This window comes from Diaporthe citri (genome assembly GCF_014595645.1).
Source record: "Diaporthe citri strain NFHF-8-4 chromosome Unknown scaffold_11, whole genome shotgun sequence".
Lineage (NCBI taxonomy): Eukaryota > Fungi > Ascomycota > Sordariomycetes > Diaporthales > Diaporthaceae > Diaporthe > Diaporthe citri.
Genome location: NW_025064856.1, coordinates 747,924 through 762,455, shown reverse-complemented (window position 1 = coordinate 762,455; position 14,532 = coordinate 747,924). Strand labels below are relative to the sequence as shown.

The 14,532-nt window shown below is 47.9% G+C and overlaps 5 protein-coding genes across 5 annotated transcripts; 2 read left to right on the top strand and 3 right to left on the bottom strand.

Moving 5' to 3' along the window:
* Positions 1-1,298: 1,298 nt before the first annotated feature.
* On the top strand, positions 1,299-2,051 carry INS49_003991 (uncharacterized protein; the record flags this gene model as incomplete). The annotated part of the gene is made up of 2 exons (XM_043164781.1): positions 1,299-1,913; positions 2,004-2,051. 2 exons carry the CDS (start codon positions 1,299-1,301, stop codon positions 2,049-2,051), a joined length of 663 nt encoding a protein of 220 aa, XP_043018431.1.
* A 1,353-nt stretch (positions 2,052-3,404) lies between these two features.
* Positions 3,405-4,838, bottom strand: INS49_003990 (uncharacterized protein; the record flags this gene model as incomplete). Its single annotated transcript, XM_043164780.1, has 1 exon — positions 3,405-4,838. The coding sequence occupies one exon, from the start codon at positions 4,836-4,838 to the stop codon at positions 3,405-3,407; it is 1,434 nt and encodes a 477-aa protein (XP_043018430.1).
* Positions 4,839-6,266: 1,428 nt separating this feature from the next.
* On the top strand, positions 6,267-8,190 carry INS49_003989 (uncharacterized protein; the record flags this gene model as incomplete). The annotated part of the gene is made up of 5 exons (XM_043164779.1): positions 6,267-6,518; positions 6,611-7,000; positions 7,060-7,484; positions 7,559-7,688; positions 7,741-8,190. 5 exons carry the CDS (start codon positions 6,267-6,269, stop codon positions 8,188-8,190), a joined length of 1,647 nt encoding a protein of 548 aa, XP_043018429.1.
* A 593-nt stretch (positions 8,191-8,783) lies between these two features.
* Positions 8,784-10,343, bottom strand: INS49_003988 (uncharacterized protein; the record flags this gene model as incomplete). The annotated part of the gene is made up of 2 exons (XM_043164778.1): positions 8,784-9,593; positions 9,663-10,343. The coding sequence occupies 2 exons, from the start codon at positions 10,341-10,343 to the stop codon at positions 8,784-8,786; spliced, it is 1,491 nt and encodes a 496-aa protein (XP_043018428.1).
* Positions 10,344-11,258: 915 nt separating this feature from the next.
* On the bottom strand, positions 11,259-11,639 carry INS49_003987 (uncharacterized protein; the record flags this gene model as incomplete). The annotated part of the gene is made up of 1 exon (XM_043164777.1): positions 11,259-11,639. One exon carries the CDS (start codon positions 11,637-11,639, stop codon positions 11,259-11,261), a length of 381 nt encoding a protein of 126 aa, XP_043018427.1.
* Positions 11,640-14,532: the final 2,893 nt, after the last annotated feature.

The following is a 14,532-nucleotide window of genomic DNA, read 5'->3' as shown; positions in this document are numbered from 1 at the left end:
TCTTTGATATAAACTATAGCTTGCGCATCGAAAGGAGGAGTGGTTGAAAAGCTCCGAGTGGCTTCAACTTAAAGGTGCCGAAGTGCCACCCTTATCGTCCAAGCCACATGGATTTCATGTCAAAAAGACGGGATATGATCCTCTTATCACATAAATTATGAGACCCGCTGGACCTTCAGTGGCTTACAGATGCAGGGCATTGTACCTTCGAGGAGACCCGTATGAGAGTTCTGACGCTGCTTTCGGTGTGAAAGACTCATCGGTCGTGAATCTTGACAAGGCCAGTCGCGATGGCTTGGCGGCCAGGTATGGAGTTTCCGAAAATACGAGACTTCTTACTAATGACTTCGTGCCGGTCACGGAGAAACAGACATATGATCTGCGCGATTCGGAGGCTATCAGAGCAGGACTTTGTCTGGGTCTCAAAGTCAACCTTAAAAAATTGTTGCTTGTAAAAGATGATTAGCGGAAACCTAGTTTAGAGCGGCTACCACAATCACTGTCGCAATCTTTCTTTTGTATTCTCCATTAATCCAGGCAAGGCCTGGTTTAGTATGTCACGTCTGCCTTCATGTAGATCTATCCCACCAGAACGACTGGGTAAGCTTGATGCTCCAGACACGGAACTTGCACGTCTATGGGTGTGCACATGTCCCCAATCTAGAGTAATTTAGAAAAGTCAGAGGCCCACGCGTCCCTCCTGGACCTCTGAGTTTTGCCACCTCGTGCGGTACACGGCTATCAAGCTGAACTTCAGGTAATTCACGTTAATCTCGACAGATTCGTAATTACGATTTAGACTAGTTGGTTCATGTTTCGCAGAAATATCACAAGCGAGACTCGCATTAACTGCTTAGAAATCATCGAGCCTTAGCCCCGCCCGTGGGATGTTGACACCCTGCCGGTAAATTTATCGGCATTTCGCACTCCATCAATTTGAAGTGAGGTTCCACTAATATTAGTCTTTGGAAGCCATTCAACTTTGTGTTTGGCGGGGCTGATGTCAAATGTCTCGTGCAACTTACGTTTGCGATGTCTCGCACTCCTAAGCTTTTCCGCGGCAGAGATCGAACTCTTACCGCCGGTAATCTCTTGACGTCAAAGCCACGTCAATCTGGCGAGCCTCGTTTCTAGAAAAGGATGATTCTCCTCACACGAGTCAGTCGATAGTCAATCAAGGCTCGTTCTATATCTCTGTCCTCCTTCCAGCTCTTCACACACCATCCTCGTGGGTTCGTGTTGCAAGTTCTCTCGACATCCTACCAGCATCCAGGACCCAATGCCATAGGATCATTAATATGTCCAAGTCTCATTCTTCCATCCAGTTGCCACCTATACCAGAGGGGAAGTTCCTTCCAAATGGCTTAAAGAATGACCCACCGTTGCCGCCAGACAATCCGACCATCGGATACAAATTCAACCATGTGATGCTACGAATCAGAGATCCTGCTCGATCCTTGCACTTCTACGTCGATCTTATGGGCATGCGTACGGTATTCACCATGAACACCGGCCCGTTCACCATTTACTATCTCGGATATCCGCAGACAGCTGCTCATCGTGCGGACCTTCCGGCATTCGGCCAGGACACCCTTTCTGAGCTGCCTCACACACTTGGTCTTTTTGAGTTGTATCACATTCATGGGTCGGAGAACGAGCCTGATGGTTACTACTCTACTGGGAATGAACCACCAAACCTGGGTCTTGGCCACCTAGGGTTTTCTGTCCCCGATGTCCCTGCGGCAGTAGATCGTCTGAAGAGCCACGGGGTCGAGGTGATCAAGGACTTGGGTATCGCAACGCGGGAAACTATCCCTCTGAGTCAGTGGGAATCGCAACGAGGCATCGGACTGGGCAATCTGCACCCAGTCTACCAGAACGTGTTCGAGCAGATTGCATTCGTTAAGGACCCGGTAAGTCTCACTCTAAAGTTGTATAGGTTATTTTTAAACGTACAACGGATGCCGTGGAAGGAGATTTTGAATTAACATTCTTGTTGCTAGGATGGGTACACTGTCGAACTTGTGCCCCAGACTCTACAAGGGGTTTAGTCGATACGAGTCGAGAAGATGATTTTCCCCTCCAGGGAAAATGTCCGTGAGAGAACATAGGATTCTGGTTTGCTGGGCCGTATGGGACAGCAAAGAAATGAAAAACTATGGGAACTGGGGCCTCAGACCATACGTTGGACAAGAGTTGCAACAACAACGCAGGTCACAAACAATTCTGATTTAACAAATCATGTTCGGTAATGTTTTGCTCCAATACGTGTAACATGCGTCAAGCGATGTCCAGGGCAGCAATTACCTCCTTACATTTTGTGAACGAAGATTTACCAGGTTCTGCAATGAACGTCCCCATCAGTCTCCATTTGCATGCTAAAATTCTCAATCCCAGCGCTCAGCGGCCTGATTCCTCCGCATTCGTGACATCCCCCATTTCAATGTCATCCATTTTGGTTGAAGCCATCGGGTCGATGGCCAAATTCGTAAAGCCTCGAGTGATCACCTTGCGCTCGAAACGACGATCATTTCAGGCAGCTCAATCCACATAACTCCAAAAGCAATGACAGACGTGGCAAAAAAGATCCACCCCATGAGGCCGCCCTGGTTCCCTTCGCCGGGATTGAACATGTACGGAACCACAATGTTCCATATCATGCTGTGAAAGTAGTTGAAAAAGAAACCTATTGCCAGCGTCTTGGCTCTGAGCCTGACGCTGGACACTTCCGCGGCAACTGCAAGAGCGGGCCCATAGCGGACGTATGGTAGCGATAACAGATATGGCAAAGTACTGGAGAAGTGACATCCTCCCCCATCTCGCCACGCAAGTTTATAACTGTGGGTGAGCATATTTCTTTATGCTGGTACTCATTCCTGGTCGTGACTTGGTTCACGATAGGAAGATAGGGAGTCCTTGGGGCTGGATGAAAGCTGGACATGCCAGTCACAGCAGCAGACCGCGCGAAATCGTCACAACTCCCCTTCTCTGCATGGGGACACGATTTGCTGAACAAAACAAAGTCTAGTGATATCTTTTCTTTTCCAGTATCTATGGTCTTCCTTTCTTGAAGATCTCTAAGAAGAACACAATAACCCAAAGTGCGGGATCAACGCGCTCACGAAATTTGCAGGTTGGTCTCATACACGAGATTCTTAGGACCCATGATATGCAAGGTGCCCGCCCTGAAGAACATGACATAGACACGGCCGTCATATGGATCGAAGCTCGAGTTGAACTGCCAGCCACGGAGACATGAATTCTTTTCAATTTAATATGACGTAATGAGCGAATGGTAGGGAAATAAAAAAAATAGAAGAGATGAAGGAGCCAGCCAAGCCAAGGAAATGAATAGCGGTGTCGGTACCCAGGCCAGACTTTGCAACGGGCCGCCACAAGAGCATCTAGCTCGTGAAAGCCCTCATAATTCCCAGGCCAGTCGGGCTTGAACCTCTCCGACTTTGGTCCACATTTTCCCATTCGCCATCCAACTGCCTGATAGACATCCCCGTCTGGATCATCCTCATAGTCCGTTCAGCAGAGTCCTTGACCAATTTCTCAGTCTCTTTGATCGCCTGCTCCAACGACAACGGCGCGTTCAATATACTCGTAAACGCCTCGATGCCCTCTTCGTACACGGTGTCAGCCCCATCGCCGATGGTCCCAGCCAGCGCGATGACCTGAGCACCGTAGTCACGCGCCCGGCGCGCAACTTCAACAGTCATCTTCCCCTTGGCGGACTGTGAGTCCAGGCTGCCCTCCGCGGTGAAGACAAAGTCCCACAGCTGGTCCAGGATGTCGTCGATGTGAAAGTAGTCGTTGATGGCTTCGGACCGGGCGTGGAGCTCAGCTCCTAGCAGCATCAGCCCTGCTCCTAGTCCACCAGAAGCACCACTGCCGGGGACGTGGGAGATATCGGAGGCGAGGATGGGTTCGAGAGCGGCTGCAAGTCTGTCCAGGGCATCTGAAAGGACCTCAACCTGGGCTTTGGTTGCGCCTTTCTGGGGCCCGTAGACTCGTGCCACGCCGTTAGGGCCACAGAGGATATTTTTGATGTTGCAGACCGCCTCGACTGTGACGCGATCGGCTGCTCCTGGACGAAGACGGGGGTGGATGTCTTCGAGGGAGATGCTGGCCAGCCTGGACAGGGCCGCTCCACCACTGGCAGCCGGAATTGGGTTTCCGTCTTCATCGAGGAGCTTGACACCGAGGGCCTGCAGCATACCTGCTCCACCATCTGAGGTACCAGAGTCACCACAACCGATGATGATTCTCGAGACGCCTTGGTCAAGGGCAGCCTTTATTAGCTCCCCCACGCCATAAGTCGTCGTTCGGGTTGGGTTCCGGTGGGCTTTTGGGACAAGCCGGAGTCCAGCGGCAGCCGCCATATCTAAAACGGCGATGTCCTTGGTCTCACCGGTGAGACCAAAGTGGCTTTGGACAGGCTCCCCAATGGGTCCCGTGATGGTAGTCTCAATGATATCACCACCTTGAGCAGCGATAAGGGCCTTGCAGAAACCTTCACCGCCGTCATGGAGTGGGAGCTTGATAACGGTGGCAGTGTCCTCAGTGATCACCCGACGGATGCCGTCCTCGATAGCGGCGGCTACATCTTCTGGCCCAAGGGCTTCTTTGAAGCCGGATGGTGCGATGAGGATGCGCAGGTCCAGGGGCCGAGGACTGCGGCTTCGTACCGGCGAGCGGCTGCCGCGAATACTGCTCCCTGGAGAAAGCCGATTTGGCGGGGGAGACAGGCTGGATGGAGGGGAGTTCCTCGGAGGTGTCCTGCGAAGATCGCTGGGCTTGCGAGGCCTGTTGCCGATGAGGAGGGGTGTCATTTTCAGACGTTGATAGAGATGTAGGAAACTGTAGACGAGTGGCAGAGAAAAGTTTACAGAGTGTTACAGTTGAGTGTTTCACTGCACTGTCTTGTATGCCCTGACCAAGAACACCCGGATGGTTACTCTGGGCGTTCTCATCACGAGATTTTGTACTCGCGTGCCTCACTTCCCTTTCGGGGTGGATTCCTATCGAATGTCACCGAGAATATGCTACAGCCCTATCTTGCAGCCGTGCCATACACAAATGCGCTGGCAGATGAGCTTGACGATGTAAGCTCAGCCTTGACAGTCCAAATTTAGCAGCAGGAAAAGCAACGGATCAATATTCACTGCCACCTTTCACCGAGATCTACAACGGCTTCGGGCTGTGAGACGGTGAGTCGCGTGACTTGCATGAGATCTATCTCCCGAGCGCAACATGTCCGTGGTCGAATTATCCCGATGGCACGACTTCCTGTGGTTCCTGTGCCGAGCCCAGTCCACCAACACGGCGACACTGCCGCCATTCGCACAAGCGGGTGTTGTCTCATTGATCAGCGCGTTTTCATCGCCTTCTGTTGCAGGCTGAAAGAAGGTGACACTGGGATGTGCCGCGCCTCACGCCCAATCTAGCAATTCCAGCATCTGTATGGCCGGAGCCTACTTCTGGCAGAGAGCATGGGTGTTAATTTGACGTCAATGCCAAGATTGTTAGCTTCACTTGATCATCCGGTTTCACAGGCACTAGACAAGTCGCCAGGTTGTGGCATAGCCACTCACCGGTGAGCTTGTCTTTACCAAGTTTGGAACGTCCATAGAGAAGCACGGTTGGGGTCGAAAATATGGGGCAAGATAAACCCAGCCAACGTTCTCGGCGGCTCTCGGGCCACTCTTGGATAACTTTATCAGCTTCCATGGTCGGGGGCCACATACCACAGCCTCGGGTTCGGTGGCTTGTGTGCAGATTCCTGCAGATAGTTGGGGGCAAGGCCCGAGTCCAACTACCGGTGGTGTGAGTTGTCCTCCGGACGGAAACAACTGTCACTGGCTGGCATCACCAGGACCCTGCGGCCTTGCAATGCATGGTGTCTCGACCTGCGCAAGTGCTGCAGAGTGTCACTTGGCCAAAATGCAGCCACTCTGGGCGAACCACGGCCACTCACCGCCAGCTGTTCGTATACCGAAATAATGCCCGTCCATCCACAGGGGCTAGCGGAAGCGATCTGTGGCGGGCTCTCTCAGCCCCCCGTGACTGTCTCTGCAGGATATGAGACTGTGCTTGGAAGTGTCGCCCCCATGTATCAATCCGTCTTCATTCAGAAGAAGGCTATAGCGGCCTTGGTGTTTGGATATAACCCTTGGTGACCCCACGATGCTTCCTTTTTGATACCAATCAGAATCAACATGAGAGATTGCATATGATCTGTGTATTGAACACAAGCCATCATGCCCCTTAAAAAACATCGTTACCAAAGAACCGACCCAGAGGAAGAGGGCCGCCTCCATCGATTGAGTCGGCTGCAGACTTTCTCTTTTGAGACCCGCACAAACAGCACGCCTATCATCAGGCTCGATAGTGTACTGCGATTAAACCATAACAACAATACGACGGAGTCACTTGACTCGCTAGAACGGCCATCTGAAGAAGAAGCAGCCGAAGAGGGCAACGATGGCAACTTGAAGCAAGACCCCAATCTGGTGAGTAGCCGTCCCGATGACATGTTTCGGTGGGCCCACAAGATCCAGGCGGGCAGCATTTCGACAAGCCGCTAACAACAGTCCCCGTCCAGGTTACCTGGGACGGCCCATACGATATCGAGAATCCTCTCAATTGGTCAGCGAGTCGGAAGTGGACAGCAACAATACTCGTGTCCTGCTTCACCTTTATCTCGCCCTTCTCGTCGACCATGGTCACGCCGGCCTTCGAAGACATAGGTGATCAATATGACATACCCGAGGGCTTCGCCAGGGCTTTGGTGATCTCCATATTCCTCCTCGGCTTCGCTCAGGGGCCATTCGTGCTTGCCCCTTTGTCAGAGCTGTTCGGGCGTGTCAAGGTCCTGCAGTGGGCCAACCTGATATACTTGGTCTTCAACACCGTCTGTCCCTTTGCAAAGACAATGGAACAACTTTACCTCTTCCGGTTCTTGAGTGGTATAGGAGGGAGTGCACCTCAAGCTGTGAGTTATGTCCACCTTCATTCAACCATAGCCCTTGCTGACCGCACCACTTACCACAGCTATGTAATGGTGTGCTGGCTGACTGCTGGCGCAAAGAAGAACGAGGCAAAGGACAAGCCATCTACGGCATGCTGACCTTCATCAGCCCGACGGTGGCGCCAATCATGGGTGCCTACGTGGTCGACAAGATCTACTGGGGCTGGATCTTCTGGATCACGTCCATATTTGACCTCCTTGTCCAGACAGCGGCGTACTTCTTCCTTCGTGAGACATATGCTCCCAAAATCCTAGGTGACAAAGCGAAGAAGCTGCGCAAGGTTACGGGAAACCCTGACCTCAGGACGGAGTACGACAACCCTGATCGAAGCTATGCCAGTATCGTCAGGAGGCGGCTCGTATTGCCGTTCATTATGCTGTTTGCACATCCCGCTATCCAGTTCCCAAGTCTATACAGGGCTTTTCTCTATGGCATCATGTACTTGGTGTAAGTGGCATACACCCTGCATTCAAGTCGAACAGCAAGAGTGTGGCTACAGACATTAACAACAACCAACACAGCCTCTCCACTTACGAACAAGTGTGGGACGGTATCTACGACATGGATAAGGGCCCAGCAAGTCTTAACTACTTGTCCTTGGGCGCCGGCTTCATCGTTGGACTACAAATTAGCCATCCGGTAATGGACAAGGTGAGTGGCTTCGTCACAATGTTCAGACTGAACTCAGACTAATGCACAACAGTTGTACGCGTACTACCAACGCCGCTACAATATCACCGACGGTCTCCCAGAATGGCGCATCCCACCCATGATCATAGGCGGCATCCTCGCGCCCGCAGGTCTCTTCCTATACGGATGGTCCGCCCAGAACCATCTCCACTGGGCAGTTCCCAACACCGGCTGTTTCCTCCTTGCCGTGGGCCTCATCATAGCCTTTCAGTCCGCGCAGGCATACGTAACGGACGCATATGACCATCGTTACGCTGCGTCCGCGGCTGCGGTGGGGGCATTCATGCGCACGATGGCCGGCTTCGGATTCCCCTTGTTCGCGCCACGGATGTACGAGGTTATGGAATTGGGATGGGGCAATACATTTCTGGGGCTCATGACGGTGCTGATCGGAATCGGCTCGCCTGCCGTGCTATGGTTCTACGGGGAGAAGCTGAGGAAGTGGAGCACCAAAGGCTTGTGATGGAGTGTATATCTCCTGAACTTGTTGATGCAAGAAGCATAACAAGTCAATAGACATATTTCCAGAACCCCCGGAGCGCCAAATCCGCTTTTTTCCTGACCTACATACATGCCTGACGATATTCTGCTTGATATGTCACCAAAATGCTGTGTCTCTGCCGGCCCTGCTTTGGAATCCGTTGGACTCTCACCTCACTGCCACATGATCTTCTCGACATCACGAACCACGAGATCTCAGTATGTGTATTTTTGTTAATATCAATCTTGTTATTATTTTCGAAGGGGAGGCCGCGCCTGATACCACCATACTGAACCGCCTCGCTCACGGTTTCGCGCCAGTAAAGTTTAGCGGCTATATATTCATCGGCATGTCTTTCTAGACGAGATTGGATCATGATGGATTCCACCAAGCACATCGTCCTCGTCAGGGTATTTCTGTCTTGCCCTTCCTTTCACCAGTCATACGATTACTGGTGTAAGTCAGCAGTTTGTATCATATCCCTCTTCTGACACTCCTGGCCAGTCAACGCACAAGTGGTCAGAGAAGCCAGGTGGCAACACAAACAGCTCAAAAACCGTACAAGTCTCCAGGATTCACCGTGAATTGACATACGGCTCCTCCGGGGGACCGTAGTCGATCTTGCGCTGCTGGATCCACTTCATAAGGTGACGGGACCCCTTGCCCCGGCTGCTACCCCGGCTCTTGACAAACTCCAGTCCGTTCTTGATCTCTTCAACGCTGATGTCTCTCGTGTGGACCATCGTGCCGTTTCTGGTGGGGAAATAGCACCCAAGCACCCTCTCCTCGTCATCGTACACGGGATTCCTAGGCTGCAGATTGAGGAGGTGCTCGGAGCCGCTCCAGAGATTCTCGAGGTGCAGCTCGGCTAGATTGAGCATGGACTGGAAATGCTTCAGAATCGGGTCCCAGGTTCCTCCGCTCACGTGTACCTCCCTCAGGTCGATATGTGTCAAGTCCGGATGGGTGCGCAAGAATAGCAAAAGGGAATTCGGTGTGGTCCAGATACCGCGAAGGGTGAGGCGCCGTAGCTTTGGCAGGTGCACAGTCTTTGAAATGTGGCTGAACAGTTTGCTATAGGCCCAGGGAGCGCCTTCCAGGGTGTTGTATAGGAAGAGGTCTAGAGCCTCGAGGTTTGGGGTTTGGCGAAGGAATAGGGCGACTCCAGGGAAGTTCTCGTCGGCCCTGGCCCGGGTCTCGCTTGTCGGTATCCGGACGGCGCGGAGATGCTTCATGGACCCGTCGCTGGAGAAGACGATATCATTTGTCGTCGGGACGACAGTCACAGTTGACAAGCCGAGGTTCAGACACCTGATACTGGCGCCGGTGTGTGTTAAAAAGTCGAGATTTGTGAGATCTGTGTTCAGATCAAGGAAATGCCGTGACTACATTCATAAATCAGCTCCAACTCCAGAAGTCCACGATAACCAAGAGCAAGTGGAGGTTCTGCTCACCTGGACCTTGCCAAAACAGTCATTGAAGACGGAAAATGTGGCGACGTCAACTTTGCTCGTGCTCATGGCAGAGGTAACAAGTTTGAGCACCCGGTGACAGTCCGCCCAAAGACAGTTCCAGTTCACAAAGCGACTACTACTTGTGGAATATGGATTGTCGAGGTCCGGCCGAAGCACACGGGTCGTCAGTCTTAGAACGTCGACTGAGCCGAGGTTCTCGAGAATACACGACAGGGACCCGACGATGTCGTCGCTGAACTGCCCCTGCTGCTCATGGCGGCTGCTCATTATCCTATACAGCTGGCCTATCTTGTCTAGGAGCTCCATATTCCGGTCGGAATTCCCAAGAGTAGCCCAAGGGCCGCGCAAAGGATCTCGCAGGCGCCGGATCCTCGTAAGCAGGCTACTCGGATCGTGGAAGACGGCCACCACGACGAGACGCTTGACGGCGGGTGCGAGTGCAGGGTGGATGGTTATCTCGCGCAGCCGCTGCAGGCTCGGGGGCGTGAGGTCTGTCTCCTGTTGTTCGTAGTATGCCAAGAAGGCCGGACTAAGGCATTTTGCGGCGTGCACCGGGGATGCGAGGCGGAGGTTCTTAATTGAGAGGAGACCCAGGTGAGCAAGGACCTGGTTGTAGAGCTCGTTGGGCAGTGCTCTCAACCGATCGCATGCATCGGCCATATTTGCAGAAGTTTCTCAAAAGAGAGTGGAGGAACAAAAGAATGAGTATCAGGATGTGGGCATAGGACTGATGTTCGGAGGTTCAACCGTCGTCGAGTGTCGGCCTCATTTGATGTCGTGACAGTGTGGGGTTGCCCGATGCCGAGGTCGAGATCACCTTGGACAAGGTGGATGGTTGGTCGCTGATTCGATGTCTGAATTTCAAACCTCTGCGACCAGTCATGAAGAACTTTACTGCTCTTTGAAGTGGTTCAAGGTGATGGCAAATCGATGGTTTGTTAGATGGCAAGACGGCGTTGGAACTTGAGGTGAAGCGGCGTACATCGATGGGTTGGCACGGTTGGTGGCACGTGTGCCTGGAGACATGTGTACCTTCCCTGGCTGTTGCTGACTTTGGGAGTCGCCGGTCCTTTGTCCGTTTGGCACCGTCTTGGTGCGGCGTGGCAGCTACTGTTTCGCAGTCCAGCTAGGCCGTTTTACGCCCACCAAACAAGCCAACTGTGGGATTGGCCATTCACTGTACATCTAGCAAAAATCATCTGTCTACCACTTGCTCGATACTTTGAGGCCCTACAGGTGGGTGTGGAGGTGACTGCTTTACGGTACTCTTGTTAGGGATTTCACCTTTCCACAACTGCATCACTAACAGTTGGGGAGGGGTCATAGACGCGAGTGGGCAACAACTTCAACTTCGACCTTGTCACCCACAGCAACGTCTCTCATTCCTTACACAAGCCACAATTTCAAACACATAAGCTGACAAAATTTCCGTTTTCAGTCTTTTGCTTTATACACTGCCGATTTGCGATTCAAAATCTCGCGCATGGCCTTTCAGCCCAACTGCCAGCCATAAAACACAACAAGAAGCTGGACATGTAAGTTGTGCACATCCTAAGGGCCTGGGGAATCCCCCACTCAAGCATAATCTTTGTTCCTCTGCCCAACATACAGAGCCAGCCCATAATCCTCAGTGGTGAAGGTGATCTTACTCCCGCTGGGAAAGAAGAAGTGGTCTCCCGGGACGGCCTTGGTCGTCTGGCCCGTCTCGTCACTTATGGTGAACTCGCCCTCGAGGATGATCTTCATCTCGTCGTACGTGTACAGGTACTCGAGCTCCTTGCCCTTGTCGAGGCGGAAGATGCCAGACGACATTGGCTTGTCCGGGTTGACCTTCTCTGAGCTGAAGATGTCCTGCAGGAACACGTTGGGTTCCGCCAGGAGCTTAGGCTTGAACTCCTTGGGCGCGTTCTTGTACACGGAAAAGGCGAGTGGCTTGCTGCTGTCCGCGGTAGCCATGATGCTCTTGGGTATGTAAAGTGATCTAACACAACGACATCGCCATCGACATCAGTCTTTGACCACCGGGTTGGGCAGATGGCCTGGCCATAACTTACACTGATGGGTGAAATGTGGAAGATTGGGTATGTAAACGGTGATGGGGAGTCGCTCCGTCCACATGCTCTCAAAGCAGCGTGTGGCTTTATTTAAGCTCCATCGACCTCCTCGCCTGGGACGACTGCATGCCAGAATCCCAAGCCAGGGTGGCCGTTCTCGCCCATAGCCTCTCACGGGATTCTGCGGAGAGATGAACTACCCATACGGCAGATGCCTGATGGACTTGCCAGGCTTATCTCGCAGTGAGCCGGCCTCCAATCTGTAGCGCTCTTGGTTCCATGTGGGGAAAGCTTGGGGGGAGTTCGTTTCCGAGAACGGCGATAGTGGCAGGCTCTCGGCGGTGTCACGGTGTTCAGGGCTGGGGAGCTGCCATGGACTGCCGACCTGGCATCTCTGGCGGTCGTGAGCTTATCCAAGACATGGCGATCAGCGCGTGCTGTGCGACGTCGTTGTACTGCTCGCCAGGATCCCAATCTCCACTCCGTTTCCAAACGAGGCCTGGCTCGCAGGTCCACGACATAGCAGGAAAAGCTCTGGTGAGGATCAGACCCTGGCAGCCACGGCCAGAGACCTAGGCAAGCTTCAATCACTACGCTTCAAGCTTGAGGCGGGTCAACTCCTCCATCACCAGAATTCCTATTCCAAAATGGTGATAGAGGTTCGTGAGTTGGCGCGTGTGGAGGGGTTGTGGAGGGGTTGTGCAGAGCCACTGTGTGTGGAAAATAAAACGTTACCCCCCCCCTGTCGTCTTGGTCAGCTATCCCCCCCCGCACCAAAATTTAGCTATGAAAGCGAAATACATACCAAGATTACTAAAGATACCCTTATTAATATTACCACGCACTTAATTTAATAAAAGAAAGGTTATTATAACCCCATTTTACATATATCTTTAAAATAATTAAAAGTAGCAAAATTAACTTAAGCTTATTATATTAAGAAATATATGCTTTATTAACTTTAATTTAAGATAATTATAGCTTACTTAAATTAATTAATAACTTATTTTAATAACCCTTAAAAAATAAAAGCTTAATTATTATAATTATATATTTATTTATAATATTAAATTATTTACTTTATTAATAAAGTATATATTAATTAATTAATAATATTATTATATATAAAAGAATTAATAATAAAGGTAAAAGCTATTATTATTATAAAATAAAAGTTAATAGCTTAATTAAAGCATTTTTAAGATAAGTAAATAATTACTTAACGTATTATTTAATATGCTGTTAAAAATATTAAAAAGATTACCCTTAAAGCTATTTTTAATAAAAATAATACTTTAAATAGCTTAAATAAAACTAAAGATATTTATATTAGCTAAGAAATATTAAATATATTTAAATTATTATTATTAATTAGCAATATTAAAGATAATAATATTAAGGAGCTAAGAAATTATTTTTTATTAAGAAAATTGTTAAAGAAAGTATTTTTAATATTATATATTAAAATTATTAATATAAAGGCTTTTTTAATGCTATTAATAAAGTAATAAAGCTTTAAATTTAATAATAATAAATATAAGGCTTTTAATATTAATTTATTATTTAACAAGCTTTTTTTTAAAATAAAGAATTAAGTTAAAGCTAAGCTTATTAATATAAAAAATATAATAATTAAATTATTATAAGTTTTATTTAAGATAAATTATTAATTATAAATAAAAATATTCTTAATTTAATTAAATATAATAAGAAGAAATAAAAAGCATTTTAAGGAAAAACTTTTTAATAATAAAATTATAAAAATACTTTTATTAAGCAAAAGTTCTTATTATTTTATAATTATATATACTTATAAAGTAATACTTTTAATAATATAAATAATGCTTTATAGCATTATAATATTAAAATAATTAAGTATTAAAATCTTTAAGCTTTCCTTATTAGCAAGGTTAATGCTTAACTTAATAAATAATTTATTAATAGCTAAGCGCTTAAAAAGTATTCTTTTAATAAAAAAGTTATTATTATCTTAAGGCCCTTAAAAAAAGTTAATTATTACTTATATAATAATTATAATAAATAATAATTAATTATTTATTTTTAAAGCTTATAAAAAGTTAATATAAATATAATAATGCTTTAAAGGTTCTTATTATAAAGTTAATTATTATTATTATAATAAAGAAAACTTTTTATAATAATAATGCTATATTAAGAAAAATAATATATATATAATTATTATTAATATTAATTTAAACTTATAAGTATAAATAATAATTAATAATAAGGCTATTATTTAAAGGTTTTTAAAAAAGCTTTTTATTAAGTAAATAAATATTATTAAAGTTAATAAAAGTAATAAGAAACTTAATAATAATAATATTAACCTTATATATAAATAAAAAAAACTTAAAAAGAGTAATAAATAAAAGAAAAGTAATATTAATATAATAATTAACTTATTAATTAATCTTTATACTTTTAGCTTTATATATAAATACTTAATAATGCTATTATTAACGCTATTAATACCTTTATTAATATTGTGGGAATAGTATGTATGGGCGTGGCATGCCCATGCAGTGGGTGCATACACGCAATGCACAGATTTGAAGGTGCATGGTTTAAACTAGTCTTATCAATAGCAGCTGCCAGCCGGCGCCAGCCGGCTGCCAGCTGGCGGTTACATGCCCCGCGCATAAACTACCATAGCTAGCTTATAGCCAGACTGGGAAGGCTACAGCTTCGCTGCAACCTACCCTCCATACCATAGCCGAATTGATTACCCATATAGTTAACTGCTATCGCCCTCATTCTCCATATGTACGGTACCC